This window comes from Erithacus rubecula (assembly GCF_903797595.1).
Source record: "Erithacus rubecula genome assembly, chromosome: Z".
Classification (NCBI taxonomy): domain Eukaryota; kingdom Metazoa; phylum Chordata; class Aves; order Passeriformes; family Muscicapidae; genus Erithacus; species Erithacus rubecula.
Window position 1 is genome coordinate 11,744,582 of NC_136661.1, and position 12,774 is coordinate 11,757,355.

The following is a 12,774-nucleotide window of genomic DNA, read 5'->3' on the forward strand; positions in this document are numbered from 1 at the left end:
AAGCCTGAAAATTTGTTTCTGAGAGTTTTTTCCAGCGTATTAGTACGTGTGCAAATGTTCTACTGAAAAGCATTCTACGAGACACGATGGACTTTGAAATGCACAGGGAAGGAGTTCTATTTTTGTAACAGATCACATGAAAAATCCTAGTAGGATTGTTAAAGTAAACTATTGTATCGTGCTATATTAATTAATTAAAAACAATCAGATGTTCAATTACAATTATCAATGTACTGTCAAATCACATAAATCAGACGGATACAATGGCATTTCTTCAAGTACCCTAATGACACTCTCAAAATGACTAGATTCCTAGTCCTCATTAGTAGTTCTAACATCAACACCTTTCACTTTTATACTTTCCTCACATGAAGCAACTTGGGCAGATATGCAACTGAGTGATCTCTAAAATTCAACTTACACAATTCTTGCTTTGAAATTGAATAAACTGTTGACCCTACCTTTGTAACTTCCCAACCACTGCTTCAATATATATATCTTTTATACTCCAAAGCATTTGCAAATGTGCATCTATAAAAAGTGCATTAGCATTAGACTATTAGAATCTGTTTTGCTTTTTAAGGCTTGTAACAAGTGACAAAGAAAATAATTCTTTAACAATTAGCAGCTATTTGCTGATTCTTAGTAAAATGGTACAAATACTGTAACTTTGGACTCTCCTAGTTGTTACAAAGCATTGGGCATAAAATACATAGTGGTTCTGGAAACCCCTGTTTAACTACTTTACCAAAATTGAACAAAACTAAATAGCATGCTGAAAACAGATGTACACAAAATGTTAGGGACAGTTTCTTAACTAACAGAGTTGGCAAGTTTAGAAAAGCCTTTCAAACAGAGCATTAGGACCAAAAAATTTAGCAACTTTAAATTAAAATGCGTTAGCTGATGAAGAGGATTGTGCCTACCTGCAATACAGGAAATAAAACATATTTCTGCTGTTTTCTAGCTGTTCATATCTCAAGTAGCCCTGCAAATTCTACTGCCATGAACTTTACTTTGTGCTTTGACTACAGAGTTGGGAAAGGTATAGGATATCCAATGTTTTGTTCACTCTTTCCTTTGTTAGGACATTCTCTGTTAATAAGCTGTGAAAGGAATTGCTTTTAGCTAATATGTAAAGTTCCCTGCATTAATAATTTCCTTTGCACATAGTTAGCAACTCTGCCTTGCTTCTACCAAATACTTGATTCAAACTCAGGGATTTTGCATAAATTAGAGATATGCTTTACTATTTGTTGACTTAATTAGATGTTAACTTACAGAAGCAATACAAGTAGGATCTTGCTTTCCTGGATGGGCTCTTAATATTTTTCACATTATTTGTTGATATTGATAGATAAATTTTTTATATATCTGGATTAAAAAATACAGGTATGTAAGTAATGTCTCCATAGGGAGCAAATCTAAGAAAATTTGCCTGGGAGTAAATTGAGAGTTCAATAAAACCTCAAGAAAGCCCCCCCCCCCCACCACTATATGATATGCATTCTATTGGTTTACAGGTCTTAAAAAACTCACAAAATCCTATTTGCTCTTTACTGAAAGAGAACAAAAGTCCTAAGGCTGTACAAACTATTGGCACTGAAATTATTTTAATGAAAAAACTATTTCTTATACAGCAAACATTGCACACCATTATAAAACATATAACAAGTTCTGCTTAGCTGTGTAATTTTGTACATTAGTTTTGCATTGTTTGATTTAAATAGAAAAAACATTTACTGTCCTGAAGTTGAATCCTAATATTTAAGATAACATATAACTTTATATTAAAAATATTTTTACCTGGTACAGGCTGTCTCTCGTTCCATTCACTTGTGATTAAAACCTCTAGGATTTTTACGTGGTGTTCTGTATTATCAGAACTGCAAGAGATGAATTAGGCAGTAAGAACTAGGAGAAATACAAAAGTTTATTTTAAATTATTTTAAAAAATTGGAAGAATTTACTACAATGCCCTCACATGAGAAATAAGGTTAGAAAATTATTTAATTAATCTTTGTATATAACAAATTCATATTTATAGTACAAAATATAGTAAAGAAGACCCACATACCTTGCTATCTGGAATTTAAAAAGCAGAGGGCTGAAAATTTCAGCCAGAGACCTTGCATTCAAGAGATTTTTGCTGGAGGCTTGACAAACTCTGAGGAAATGTTTGAGCAAATACTGGAGTGTGAGCCAATACTGGGGAGGTATATTCGGAGATCTGATCAGTTTCTTCAGCAACTGAGCATATTCCTCTGAGCTCTGCACTTCTGCAAGCAAACAGATAAATGGTTCTTCAAACCAGCACAGGAACATTTAAGTAAAATGAAACTATATGTGACTCCTTTGGAAACACCAATTTTACAGAAAAAAAAAAAAAAAATCAGTCCCTCATTAGAGCCAAAAGATTCATTTCTTCTTTTAGAAGAATTGAAATGCTCAGGGAAGAGCAAAGAATAAGTATTTAAAAGTCAAATGGAAACAGATATGCATTTTGGTAAAAACCACAATGTGTTCAGAGTGTACTGGTAGAAGTCTGTCTTGTGTTTAGCGTCACACATGATTGGGTAATTCTGAGATGCACCAGATAAGTCTCACAGGTGCTGTTCTAACTTTGAAGGTTACCAGTAACAATATCCTGTCCTGAGATATATAACAGAATACTTGGCCCATGTGCTGAAAGCCTGTAAGCTGTACTTGTTTGAAATGACCACTGTAGATGACGAATCTCACATGCATGTATTTCTCACTTCATAATCTGCAACCCCAATGTAACACAGCACTACATGACCTCTAATACATTTACTTTGTCAGCACTGATAAAAAGTTAAAAATTAGCTTTCTGCATACAGGTAAGTCCTTGATTTTTCCCCCCAGTTCTTCTATAGTATTTCTAGTTACTAAAATGAAGAGAACTGTGTTATACCTTATATTTTACATTACATTTACCCAAATAAGTAACCAAATAATGCAGAATAATGTCTAGATCTGAACTGAAACAGCTTTCATCAAAATGGGTAAAGGCATATTTATGGCCTCTGAGATGCTGCAGGTTGTGCAGAATTTTTGCTGTTCTATGGGTGACAGCTGGACCACCACATATTCAGAATTCTAATCAAATCCTTTTTGTTTGACATGGGAAATAATGCAATAATCTTACCTTGAGCTACAGAAATCATGTCACTGTAAACAGCTGCTGGAATGATGGGATTTGGCAGGTCCAGGATATACCTCTTGAGAGCATCTGATAAAGTGTGAACATCAAATGTCTCTAAATCTAATGAGGAGGCATCTAAAGAGAAAGAGCAACACGCTTTTTAGACTTCAGAAAGTGGAAATAACATACAAGCTCATAATAAGCCAAAATTGCTAACTTACATCTGGTTCATGGCAAACAATTAATAAGAATGTAAGACACCAAGAAACATCTTTGAGATGAAGAACACACAGAGTTCAACACCATGCCCAGTCCCTTGGCATCTGATGAACTAAATGATTTCCATAATTGTGTGTGCCTTCTGTCACATACAATTCAGGGCTGAACTCAGAGTAACAGTAGTGACTTGCTGCATCTTGGCAATGCTATGGAACACCAGAATATTTTTAACAGGTCTGTGTTTTATGTGTAAATATTTTGTGTAAGAAGTAAGTACTAATCAAAAGTTTAGTCAAATGCAGCTTCTCTAGAGGGATCTACTTCTATTATGACTGAAAGTTTTACTAACATCTCGGGGACCCAAGTCTGCAAATATTTATATAAGTAAGTTGAAACAAATATACACGTGCAGAACTGTGTGCTTGGTGTTTTATGCAGCTGTTGGGATTTATCTTGTAAAACTTGATACCCTCCCGGGATAGTTATGACTTGGGATAATTTTTGGGAGTGTCACAAGGACTACTTGTTAGTGTTGGAGCAAAGAATTATTGGCAGCAAAACTAAAAATGGGAAAATACAGAACTCCTTAGTCAGTGAAAGCAAGGTGAGGGTTCATCCTAGAACTCTGGCACAGTAAAGTCCTAAGTGAATACAGTACTAGAATTTACAGCCATTAATGCTGATCTTCTATCTAGCAAAGTCCCTGGCACAATAACTGTTGAATCCATATGTCCAGTTTAAACATAGGCAACAGGGCAGTAGAGGACTCAGATAAATGGTGTGTCTACCAATACTGTGAAATAAGGCAGCCCAGAGGGGATAGTATGAAACTTAATGCTCCTCCACCTCCTTTGTTTTCCCCAACAAAAAGCTTGCAGTATGAACTGCAAGAATTTGCATGAGACAAAAGGCAAAATGAACATCTCAGATGATATAAAATTTGCAGTGTGGGAATGATTTCTGCAAGAGCAATTATGTGTCAGAGAATCCACAAATTCTAAAAGAAATAGCTTTTATTAGTTTTGATGTTCACTTTTTTTATTTCATAAGCCACAGTAAATCATGCTTCTTCAGTGTTGACCATTTCTCTGAAGTATGTCCCAAATTACTATAATGAACACATGAGTAAGAATATACTTACTCTGCAAGTCTCTGGATGCAGTATCATAAACAGACCTGAATTTTTCCATCTGCTGACCTGACAAGATGCAAACCAGCTTTGATTTTGGAGTCTATTTTGTATTGTGTTGATGCTGACAGTTATCCAATTAAAAAATGGAGAGCATTTTAGCCACTAGCAGAACAGCACACTAATGCAAGTTCATAACTCTGAGACCAAAGCTGACTTTGCCCTCTGAATTAGCATCCTGCTAATTCAAAGAGAGCAGACAGAGGAAATGAGATTGGTCTCTATTGCTGCACCTGGATACTCACTGCACCAGCTCTGTCCTGGAAGATCCTAATGCTATCTTAAAGAGAAGTTCAAAAGAGATACTGTTACTAAAGGGAAAAATACTATTTCTGTTACTCAACCTAACTACATTTTAAGTAATAATACATGTAAACCACAAGTTTTTAATCTCAAGAGACAGATAAACCTTTCATAAAAGTATAGCTCAGTTTAGGAACTTAAGAAAAGATTCAGATAAATTAAGATATACAATCATATTGGTGCCACAGAAACTCTGGATTTATCTGGCTGAAAAACAAAAATGTAGCACTAAGAATGTGACTGCTATCATGAGGTTGCTAGCACCACATGCCTATCTTCTTTCCCTGCTTGTACACATACACTTCTTCACTCCTACCACAATCAGTATAGGACAGGATGCTCTTTTGTTTTGAAAAACAGACAACTCAGAGTATCATCTCTTATTAACTTTGTTTATGTCTGCAGTTATTAAAAATGAGGAGACTAAATCACTGTGTGAGTTTGCTTTCAACAAGACATGCAACCATTTTAATTTTCTACTGTATATTTTCATTGGTTTTTTGCACTCTTTTAGGCAAGTGAAAGCTGTCACACCACACATTGCACCCCAGGTTGCCAAGCTGTGGTCAAACTCTTCTACTCTCATACCTAAACAGGGCTGCTGTGCCAATACATTCTGGTCTGAAGAAGAAATTAAGTATACCAAAAAAGAAAAGGAAATATATTTAATGAAACTTGAACAGGTATGTGGTGTTAGTGGTGTAGTTGCATTTTACTGTCTGAGAATTCAGCCCTCAATTCAATTGTCTCTTTCACTTCAATATCACTCTGTAGCTGGTAGATAGCTGGCTGCTACTGACACCCCACCTACTGGACCAAAAAAAATGCAACCCAGAACTATATATAAACAACTGGCCATTTGTTTACAAAATAATAACCTCCAGTGTTTCAGGAACAATGTATCTTTACCTTATTCCGAACAAAACATCTTGCTTTTCACTGTACAGTTAGACTGTCAGCCCTTGAACAAGCAAGATGACAAGAGTTTAAAATAAATACTCTTGGAAAAAACATGCAGTGGAGCCATGAAGAAAGACAACTTGTAAAAGTTGAAAATCCTTTTTGTAGGAAGTGCAAAAGAAAACTTTTTTACTTATATATGTCTTTTAAATAGCATATTATTGAGAACCAGCACATATAAGTGAGAGTGGTCTGACCACAAAATGTGTCTGGTGCTTTAAGGCAGAGAACTGTACTTACCACATTCAAAAATTTGTCTTAATTCCACAGCGCTGCTTGAGCCTTGTGCTCCATACAAAGTTGAATACTCCAGACCTTCAAAACAAAATCAATGGGACACATTCAGGACAACATTAATATTTCAGTGACTGTTGCCCTGATGCCACATATTTCTGTTTTCTTCAATATGTAATTACAGTATAAATTAGCAACATTCTTTCACCTACTGCACTACAGAATGTGACTGTTATTTAAGGCTGTAAGACACCTCTTTGTGCACTCAAGCTGCTGTGTCTGCAGAAAGAGATGGCCATGGAAGATCAGAGATGCCAGTACTCGCACTGGGAAACACATTCATACTGGTGTCAAAGAAAATATCTGTATATATCAAATAATGTGTCTAATAATTCACCTGCATTATTAGAAAAGAGATCAATAAAGTGGTTTCACATAAAAGACACTGTTTACAACTTCCTACATCAGTGAAAATAGAGAAGACACAGGGAAAGAGACCATATGCAGGGATGCAGAGCGCTGAGCAGCAGCTCCTTATGCAAACTGGTGCTAAATATTGGCCCTTCACATTGATATCAGCAAGCTCCTACTCTTTCAGGGCAGGATTACACTCCTTTAAAGCACCAGAGGAGCATGTTAGAATCTATGTCCCTAAGAACAGCAGAACAATTCTCATCAGAATACCAGTTTTGCTCTTGTTCCCCAGCTTAAGGCCCCTAAATGAGCAGCACGCACTGACCTGCCTCTTATTTCACCAGGACTATGAAAGCAACATCAGAGGAGGTGCCAGAAAGATGGAAATAGGGTAAAAAAAAGTATGACATTGTAAAAGAAAGAGGAAAGTCTCAAAAGGATGGAGAGACATCAGGACAGGAAAGTAGATAAAGGCAAAAAACCATAAAAGCAACACTGGCTCACTATGGAGCAGCAGTAAATAATTGTCTCCTGAAGAATAAAACCAGCTCTTGAAACCCTTTTCTATTTTATTCTTTCCTTTTTTGAGGGCAAAGCATTACTTTTTTCCCTGTGTGTCTGTGCATCCAACTCAATGTTATGCTGGCATTTCCATAAGCAATTAAAGTGCTTATTGGTTAGAAAAAACCAAAATAATACAAAACTCTTCTCCCTTACCTTGCAATAATACTTATATAAATTATTAAATGCCATTTAAGGTAAGCTTTGGTTTTGTTACTATAATCCAAATAGCCTCTAATGAGCAGAAACCAGTGCAACAAACCTTAAAGGAGATTTTTTTTTAATGTTTTGGATGTGATGTGTTATTAGCTCTAGAAAGAGGACATGCCAGCTCTGGATCCAATTCTGCAATCTTGGTTCACATAAGCAACAAAAACTTTGGCACATCATTCTTCAGCCTACCTTTCTTTTCAATTGTCTCTATTATCTTGACAAGAATCGGTGGAGCAACATCAGGAGGTGTGAACTGCTCTGTAAGGTCTGGAAGAGAAAAAGCTTTAAAAAAAAAAAAAGAATAAAAGTGAGCCAAGGTGCAGATGAATGCAATTACTTTTATAAAAATAGTGATGTGTAATGCAACCAGTTAATTTTTAATCACAGAACAAACATCCCACTTGTCAGGCCTATATAGGAAAACTCCATACTTAAAAAAATGGAATGAAATTAAGACAATTGCATTTTTTATAGCCTTTTCTTTCACAGACTTCAGTCCTAGATTCACTCTCCATATTGTCTAGGAAGAAAAAACACAATAAAAGTTTGCAGTCTATGAATGTGCAGAAATACAATGCAAGTAAGGAAAGAAAAAATCTTCTGGTCTGAGATATTTACATATGCTGGGCACCAAGTGAGGGAGCTAAACACATAACTGTCTGGGAGTGCCTGATCCCCTGGGTAAAACAGACTTAAAGGCAGCAGAAAACAGCAGTAGAAATAAGTATCGCACACTCATACACAAGCTCAGTAACTTCTGTGCATTTCGATTTCCAAGCATCATACTATTAACAATATAGTTTACTTGAAGCAAGAATTTTCTTTTCTACATGGGCTGGTTAGGAATAAATAGCACTATAATTGAAAGGGACACTTCACAGATTAAAAAAAACACTGCACAAAGATTTTGTACAAAGTCAGTTTCATGCAATCTGGTTCCTTCATGAAGAGAACATACTCTGTAAAGGTATGTTCTGACTCTGTGAGGAAAGATCTATCTCCAAATACACAGTTTTTTGACAAAAGAATAAATAAAAAGTTTTAGAATGGTCCTGTTTAAGACTTGGAAACAAGAACGTTTACATAAAGATATTAAACTACTGTCAGAATCATATAGCATAGTTTGATAGATTATGATTGATAAACAAAGATTAATCACCGAGGTAAAAATTGCCAGTTGCCAAAGCAATGGTGATCTCTGCTCAATTAAACTCACTATGGACAAACAGAGAGCAATTCTTGAACACACATACACCTGTGTGCCTGTATGGATATGTATAAATACATATATGCACACCCTCCGCCCCTATTTTCAGAAGACTGAAATAAAATTATAATTAAGTAGGAGAAAAAAACCCAGAAAAACATTAACAGAGAATTTTTAAAAAAAACTTCGAGATAGCAAAAAATGTAACATATATCAACCAAGAAAGAGAGAGCATACAATTTTGTCTGGTAATTCACCATATTTTGGATTACATGACTTCATAAAAATGCAAACAATTTTGCTGCAGTTTAACCCCAGCCAGCAACTAAGTCCCACACAACTGGTCAGGCACTCTCCTCTGGTGGTAAACGGGTGAGAGTCAGAATAAAGAGGGAGAGGTGAGAAAACTAGCAAATTGAGGTTTAGACAGTTTAATAAGGAACACAAAAACCACACACAAAAGCAATGTAAAATCAATTCAGTGCTATTATTCAGTGCAATTCAGTGGTATTAATTCAGCACTTCCCATGGGCAGGCAGATGTTCAGCCATATCCAGAAGGGCAGGGTTTCGTCACTGGGTAATGGCAACTCAGGAAGTTAAACACCATAACTTTGTACAACTCCCACTTTCTTATTATTCCCCCAAATTTAATGCTGAGCACAGTGCTCTGTGGTGTGGAACCATTTCCATGTCATCTGTGGTCAGCCATCCTGGCAGTGTCCCCTCTCAACTACTTGGGCACTCCCTGTCTCCTCACTTGTGAGGTGGGGTCTGAAGCAGAAAAGGCCTTTACACTGTATGAACCATGCTCAGCAATAATTAAAACATCCCTGTGATATTAGCACTGTTTCCAGCATGAATCTGAAATTCACCCCAATGACAGCTACTATGAAGAAAATTACCCTAGTCAAAACCAGCACAAATTTAATAAACAGTAAGAGAGCAAGGAAGAGACAGAAGTTTGGAAGTGTAGAGAGATGAGGAGTGAAATGAAAGACAATGGTAATAATGGAAGTGAAGCATACTGGCAAAAAGAAGGAAAATTACGGTACCATAATGATGGAAATACTTTCTAACCTGTTCATTAGAAAAAACATCTGTTAGCCATAACAATTTAACATAGGAGGGCCAGAAGATAACCATTCAGGAGTCTCAAAAGAATTGCCTATGCAGATCTCTGGCAGGTGAAGATTTTCAGTGACTTGAGGAGAATAAGAGCAGCTCCCACAGATTGAAAAAGTTCTAATACCTGATCTGCTCCCTGGAAGGACAAGCAACATGCCTACATGGCTAGTTTCATTATAAGTCCTAGGCAAAACAAAGGAAAACCTAAAACTAGGCTCATGAAATGCAACAGCAGACAGCACTGTAACTAAGGATCCTCTACAGAGCTTTTTAGTGGATAGGTTCTTTCCTTAGTGTCATCTTTGTGAGCTGAAAAAGGCCAATGAGTAGACATAACAAACCCCAAAATTCTGTCAGATAGTTTACTCAGTATAACACTCCAATTAAAAGCTAAATTCAACAAAAGCATGTTATATAGGTGTATTAATGCAGAACAAGCTAGTCAGAGAGCAAATGGACTTTTCAACTCCTTCCATCTTCAAATCACTTTCAGATTCCATTTGGAGCAACTCTTTTACATCTGCTTCATCAACACAAGACGAGCTCAAATGGAAAATGCTGCACTCTAGGCAGCCTCTGCTGAGGCATGCTGAAATACAGACCAACAGATTTGTAATATTCAAATCAAATAGTTCTTTTCAACCCCAAACTATCTTATGACATGGGCAAATTGAAATAATAAATCAAATAAATCAAACAATAAATCAAAGATTAGAGTAATATCAAAGGGTATGCTACAAAAATACCCAGATTATGAGATGCTAATAGACTCAAGAAAATGCTAAGGGCTTAAAATGAATCCCATACATGGTAGCTGAGGAAGAGCAGGTATTTAGAACATGGTTTACAAATTTTTACCTAGGAAAGTAACTTTCTGGACCCTTAGGGAACTAGTTACGTTAAATTTCTCCCTGTTTCGTAACACCAACAAAATTGCATAATCTCTGAACAAAGATGCTTGTCTCCTAATTCCAGATGGAGGTAGCATGGAGCCATGGTCAGCAGTCTAAATTGAAATGAGGAAGGAGACAAGAATAAATGGAGACAGAGGATGGAAGTCAAAACTGACAGATAGTTGAACCTTATCAAGTGACAACTTGGCAGTTGGCCCATCCAGACTCTTGGGCAGCACAGTGCCTTCTTCCATTAACTAAATTATGCCTTGAAATGATGGCAAGACATCAGCAAATACCTATCAACAAGATGTATCTAGAAAAATAATTCAAATTTCCACTGATGTAGACTTTCTATATGAGGGAGGGAGCCGATGGAAAGCAAAGAGGAAAACCCAGGGTCAGGGGAAGATGTCAGTTTGGGAAGAAGCCCATTGCAAGGTGAAGGCAAGACAATACAGAAAACATTTTGTCTTCATGGAGCATTAGGATGGTGTAGACTTTATCCAAATTACCTAAGCAGAAAGGGCCTCTTTCTGATGCTTTATGCTTTTCATCTCAACTTTAAGCAGAACTTTAGCTTGAAACCAGGTTTGTATCACAATCTCTTATAAATATCTTTGTTGTAAATTATTCATCAATCAATAGTATTCTTACTTAAAATGAAACCTTTTGGAAGCTATTTCCCTTTATATTTACACACCAAATCAGTAATATATCCACAAAATAATGTATGCAAAAAAAAATGTCACATTGCTTAAAATGAAAAGTTTCCAAAACTTCTCTGCTAGCCTAAAATGTGCATTAGGAGTTCAGAGGATTTCTGATGTCTCTTCCTCTCTTTATCCCATTTCTTTCCAAAGCTGGAAACTTATATAGCCAAAGACATTTCTGAAATTTTAGATATGACATGAGACATGTCAAGTGAACAACAATCCATTCCACAAATACACAGTCTGTAAGATACTCGTGTATTTGACTGAAAACTCAGGTATTCAGTTCCCTTTTACATTCTACAGCAAAAAGACACAAACAACCGAGAGGACACACAATGGCAGGTCCAAAACCTGCAGTTACCAGCAACACAGAAATTAACAGAAGAAAACACCTAAGTCACACAGTTACAATGCTCAGCAATGTTGAAGAAAAACACTCATTTCATGAGGATGTCAAAGATAGCATAAACAAATTTAAATCTTTTAACCTCCCACCTGTTCAAGGATTTGCTACTCATTCTGTCACCTTTAATATAATTAATGCATAACATCATGCTAACTTTTGCCTCAAATTTCTCAACTTCTGCACAAAACAGAAAAATATGTTAGAAGCAAAAGGCTTCACAAGGCACACATAGTCAGAAAAAAAAAAAAAAAACCCAAAACAAAAAACAGTACTCAAAGAACTGAAGCCACTTTATTACATTTATAGAGAAGATAACCAAATCTGGGAACAGTGCACTTCGGTTTCAAAATGCTGAGAGGAAATCTCAGAAGGTAAACTGAAGAAACCTATAGCTCATTTCTGGAAAAAAAAATTTTTTTTTGCTCCAAGAGCCAGAATACAAGTTATGACTAAAGAAGTCCTGATTCTAGATTAGGTGTACCAGGAGAAAACCCAGCATGCATGCTAAGATCCTTTCCTTGCAGTGAGTGGGCAAGGAAAACTTTTTAGATAGGTCAGTTTTAGTAAAAGACAACTGGGAAAAAACCTCACATGCAGCCTGCATTTAGTACCTGATTTCAAAGTTGTCTTTTTCTTTGAAGAACACTGTAGGGCAGCAAAGATGTTTGAAGAACCAAATCCACTCTAAAGGATCTGAGCAACTTTGTAGATCCCTTTGCTAAAATCCTGCACCAGCTTTTCATTTAAAGCAGTATTTTCACCCAAATGCCTCTGTTTTGTTCTTTTTTTTTTTTTTTCCTTAATCCCAGGGTCTCCAGAATGTAATGATTCTCAAAACTTCCTTCTTTCTAGGTCTGATAGTGGGTGTCCAGATAGTAAGGAAGCTCCTGATGACACTTGATAAAAGCTGGATTTTCCACTAGGTCTGTTTTGACCTTGCCACAGTGAGAACAAGAGATGAACCACAAATCAAAGGTTCTCTCCAAACTGCAAACTCTTCCTTCTCTCATTTACAGACAGGACTGAACAGCTCTAGGGCAATGGCAATGTGTGGGAGATGAGAGCATACCTTACATTCAAAGGTTGCCAGCACAGCTACAAAATGCAAGATGAAACCAGCACACAGCTGCACCTTTTGGAAGAGTCCTCAGTAAAAAGATATAGAG

General features: G+C 36.4%; 1 protein-coding gene across 6 annotated transcripts in view; it reads right to left on the minus strand.

The window, feature by feature from the left end:
- Positions 1-12,774, minus strand: part of PIK3R1 (phosphoinositide-3-kinase regulatory subunit 1) — a 60,055-nt gene that overhangs the window by 19,195 nt on the left and 28,086 nt on the right. For all 6 annotated transcript variants that reach the window (XM_079329890.1, XM_079329889.1, XM_079329891.1 and 3 more), the window contains 5 exons: positions 7,449-7,541; positions 6,078-6,152; positions 3,170-3,301; positions 2,078-2,279; positions 1,807-1,886 (listed from right to left, as the gene is read on the minus strand). In XM_079329890.1, the coding sequence (XP_079186016.1) occupies positions 1,807-1,886; positions 2,078-2,279; positions 3,170-3,301; positions 6,078-6,152; positions 7,449-7,541 (582 nt within the window). The remainder of the gene's footprint in view (positions 1-1,806; positions 1,887-2,077; positions 2,280-3,169; positions 3,302-6,077; positions 6,153-7,448; positions 7,542-12,774) is intronic.